The sequence below is a fragment of the Podarcis pityusensis genome (genome assembly GCF_964106645.2).
Source record: "Podarcis pityusensis genome assembly, chromosome: 17".
Lineage (NCBI taxonomy): Eukaryota > Metazoa > Chordata > Lepidosauria > Squamata > Lacertidae > Podarcis > Podarcis pityusensis.
The window spans coordinates 35,909,236-35,912,844 of NC_138042.1; the positions used below are offsets into that span (position 1 = coordinate 35,909,236).

At 47.4% G+C, this 3,609-nt stretch overlaps 1 protein-coding gene across 1 annotated transcript; it reads right to left on the bottom strand.

The window, feature by feature from the left end:
- TOMM5 (translocase of outer mitochondrial membrane 5) lies at positions 1-3,036 on the bottom strand. The gene is made up of 2 exons (XM_080987059.1): positions 2,789-3,036; positions 1-443 (listed from the first exon to the last, which is right to left on the bottom strand). Exons 1-2 carry the CDS (start codon positions 2,907-2,909, stop codon positions 409-411), a joined length of 156 nt encoding a protein of 51 aa, XP_080843185.1. The 5' UTR covers positions 2,910-3,036; the 3' UTR covers positions 1-408.
- Between the last annotated feature and the right edge of the window lie 573 nt (positions 3,037-3,609).

Below are 3,609 nucleotides of genomic sequence, written 5' to 3' on the forward strand. Positions count from 1 at the left end.
TTAGAACATATGCCACATTTTATTTCAGCCATTCAAGATTTAACCACCGAGATTGCACAGGATACAATGAGATACTCTGGTGATAACCATATCGTTAACATCTCAGAGATAAACTCTGCTCCAAAGAACTCTGTTTACAGGTAGCAATTTTCCCTAATCGGTTGATATAATCTCTGAAGAACAATAAATTTGTACCAAACATAAAGAAACCACATACTGACACATGTAAATAACGGTTATTGGCTTTCTCTCTTCGGCTCTTCTACAATCTTCCCAAATATTTCAGTAGGAAATGTCTGGATGCATTTGTCAGGATACAGAGCCTCTTCTTTGCAGCCCATTCAATGGGAGAGCAACCACTGTCCGCCTGGGTCTTCCATTCAGCCCGTCCTTGATGTTCTTTTGTTTTCATATGCTTTCCAGCTTCTTTAAAATGAATGGAGCTGAAGAAAGAAGCATACACCCATTTTTAAAGCCACCTAGGTTTGTAGTCATAACCACATAGCAGTGAATTCCATAAGTTAACTGTGCATTGGCACAGAATATGGTCAACCACATGCTAGAACAAATGAAGCTTCTGAACTATACATTAGTTCTACACTTGAGCATCTCCCAATATTCACTGGTTGCTTCTGATACAGTTATTCCATAAAGCATTCCTATATACCTATTAGAGCATCTCTCCTCGAATACTCAATCTAGCCAATTACATTTTCATTCCTAGAAAATGTATCTATTATTCTAACATTCTCAATATATTTGCTCTTCCCTTCTCCAACTCAATCTATATATTAATTTCAAGCAACATACAGCTGCCCAACTCTCTTGTCTCACGGCTGTATCAATGGAATCTCCATTTTGCATCCCAGCAAAAACAAGTGAGCTATCTGTACCTACCTACCATGAGTTGATGAAAAATAACTTCGTGTTTTGAATTTTCATATCTTAACACTGCAGTTACAACTCTAGTGGGGAATCTCTGGCCTACAAGGCTGCTCTCATCATGTCTTGCCCACTGTCTGGCTTCAGAGACCCAGAAAGAAAAAGGAGTAAAGCTAAGTGTGTGTGGCTCTAATGTGATTTTCATTCCTACTATTTCCAAAAATTCTTTGTAGAATTGAGCTTTGGGAATTTTGAAGTTTGGAGACGCATCTGCCACATGAATTACATTCAGTCGCATCTTGGATCTACAAGGTGGAGTGAAAATCGCGTCTCCAAGAAGTGGTGTGTCATAAAGGGAGCTCTCTTAAAACAGCAGTGGTTTGGTTTTCACACCATGCAACATTCCCTCTTGCATCCAGAAGGTTGCACAGACGTTCCACTTGCACTGCTGTGGAGCTAGTCATTTGTATGCCAGCACTTTATGGGGAACATTTTATGGGGAACACGTAATTTATTACACACCTTTAGGCACCAGGCAAAAACATTCCTCTTTAACCAGGCCTTTGGTTGATTTGATTGACATCCGATGCCCTTTTAAAATGTGTGGTTTTTTGGGGGGGTTACTGGGTTATTTTTATTATGTATTTTGTGGTTTTATATATTGATATTATTCTGTGAACCGCCTGAGACCCCTGGGTATAGGGTGATATAGAAATTCAATAAATAATAATAATAATAATAATAACACATAATCAAATGTCCTTTCCATTTAGGTACATCTGACCCCCGCCTCTCTCCCTCCCAAAAAAACATGCAATGTTTCAAGTACATATTTTTCCAATTCACAGATATCAACAGAAGCACACTGTTGGTAAAGGTAAAGGGACCCCTGACCATTAGGTCCAGTCGTGGCCTACTCTGGGGTTGTGGCACTCATCTCGCTTTACTGGCCGAGGGAACCGGCGTACAGCTTCCGGGTCATGTGGCCAGCATGACTAAGACACTTCTGGCGAACTCAGAGCAGCGCACGGAAACGCCGTTTACCTTCCCGCCGGAGCGGTACCTATTTATCTACTTGCACTTGATGTGCTTTCGAACTGCTAGGTGGGCAGGAGCAGGAACCGAGAAATGGGAGCTCACCCCGTTGCAGGGATTCGAACCGCCGACCTTCTGATCGGCAAGCCCTAGACTCTGTGGGTAGCTGCACCCAGTTGTGACTCCTTGTGTGTGTGGAAAATGAGATGATAAAAAGGCCTTGGCTGGGCTGCTCTTTGGAACTCCCTCCCTAGACAAACTAGGACTGGCAACTGCAGGCTTTGGCAGGCGCCAACCCATCACCTTGCCAACAAAGGTCCGTATAGTTAAAGCCATGGTTTTCCCAGTAGTGATGTATGGAAGTGAGAGCTGGACCATAAAGAAGGCTGATCGCCGAAGAATTGATGCTTTTGAATTCTGGTGCTGGAGGAGACTCTTGAGAGTCCCATGGACTGCAAGAAGATCCAACCTATCCATTCTGAAGGAAATCAGCCCTGAGTGCTCACTGGAAGGACAGATCCTGAAGCTGAGGCTCCAAATACTTTGACCACCTCATGAGAAGAGAAGACTCCCTGGAGAAGACCCTGATGTTGGGAAAGATGGAGGGCACAAGGAGAAGGGGACGACAGAGGACAAGATGGCTGGACAGTGTTCTCGAAGCTACCAGCATGAGTTTGACCAAACTGCGGGAGGCAGTGGAAGACAGGAGTGCCTGGCGTTCTCTGGTCCAGGGGGTCACGAAGAGTCGGACACGACTAAACGACTCAACAACAACCCGTCTTGGGCCGGCCCTGCCTCCGCCTGCCCTCGCTTGTCCCCACGGCGGCGTCCCGCAAGGCCTCTCCCCCCTCGCCCGCCCGCCGCCACTCACTGATGCGCAGCGCGACCACGTAGATGAGGAAGGTGCGCACGGAGGAGAGGACGTCCTCGCGCATCTTCCGCTTCAGCTCCTCCGGGTCCAGCTTGGGCCCCAGGCCCTCGATGCGGAACATGGCCTCCCGCACCACCGCGTCCCTCAGGCGAGCGTCTCCCCTCCCGGCTCGGCTGGAGCGAAAGGCCGCTGGCTAGAACTCGCGCCGGAAAGGGCCTTCCTGTTCCCGCCCACCGCGGCTCCGCCGATTTCCTGTACGGGTGCCCGCTAGGGACAAACCTCCTTCCCCATGGTTGCCTTGTGCCGTCTACGGGTCGCTGCTAGGGACAAGGTTCCTTCTCAGTCGCTGCACCGCTCTCTCGTACGGGTGCCCGCTAGGGACAAAACTCCTTCCCCACGGTTGCTTTGTGCCGTCTACGGGTCGCTGCTAGGGACAAGCTTCGTTCCCCGTCGCTGCACCGCTCTCCCGTATGGGTGCCCGCTAGGGACAAGCTTCCTTCCTTCCACCAGAACCAAGCAAAGAACGGGAAAAGTAGTAGCAGCGTCAGGAGCCATATGAAGATGGAGCGATGCTACTTGAGTGGGGGTTTTTATTATTTTTTAGGTTTGCATGAAGAGCAGCCCTTAGCCATGTCTACTTAGAAGTATAAAAAGCCCTATTAAATCCGAGGAAACAACATTTTGAATTGCTGTGACTCCACTGAATTGCATTAATCGTCTTTTGGGGGACCGAAATATTAATAGGGAATGGGGAAAACTTGTAATTTACCTTGAAAACCATTGAAACAGTTGACAACGTTAGTAGGGTTGAAATAATAAAG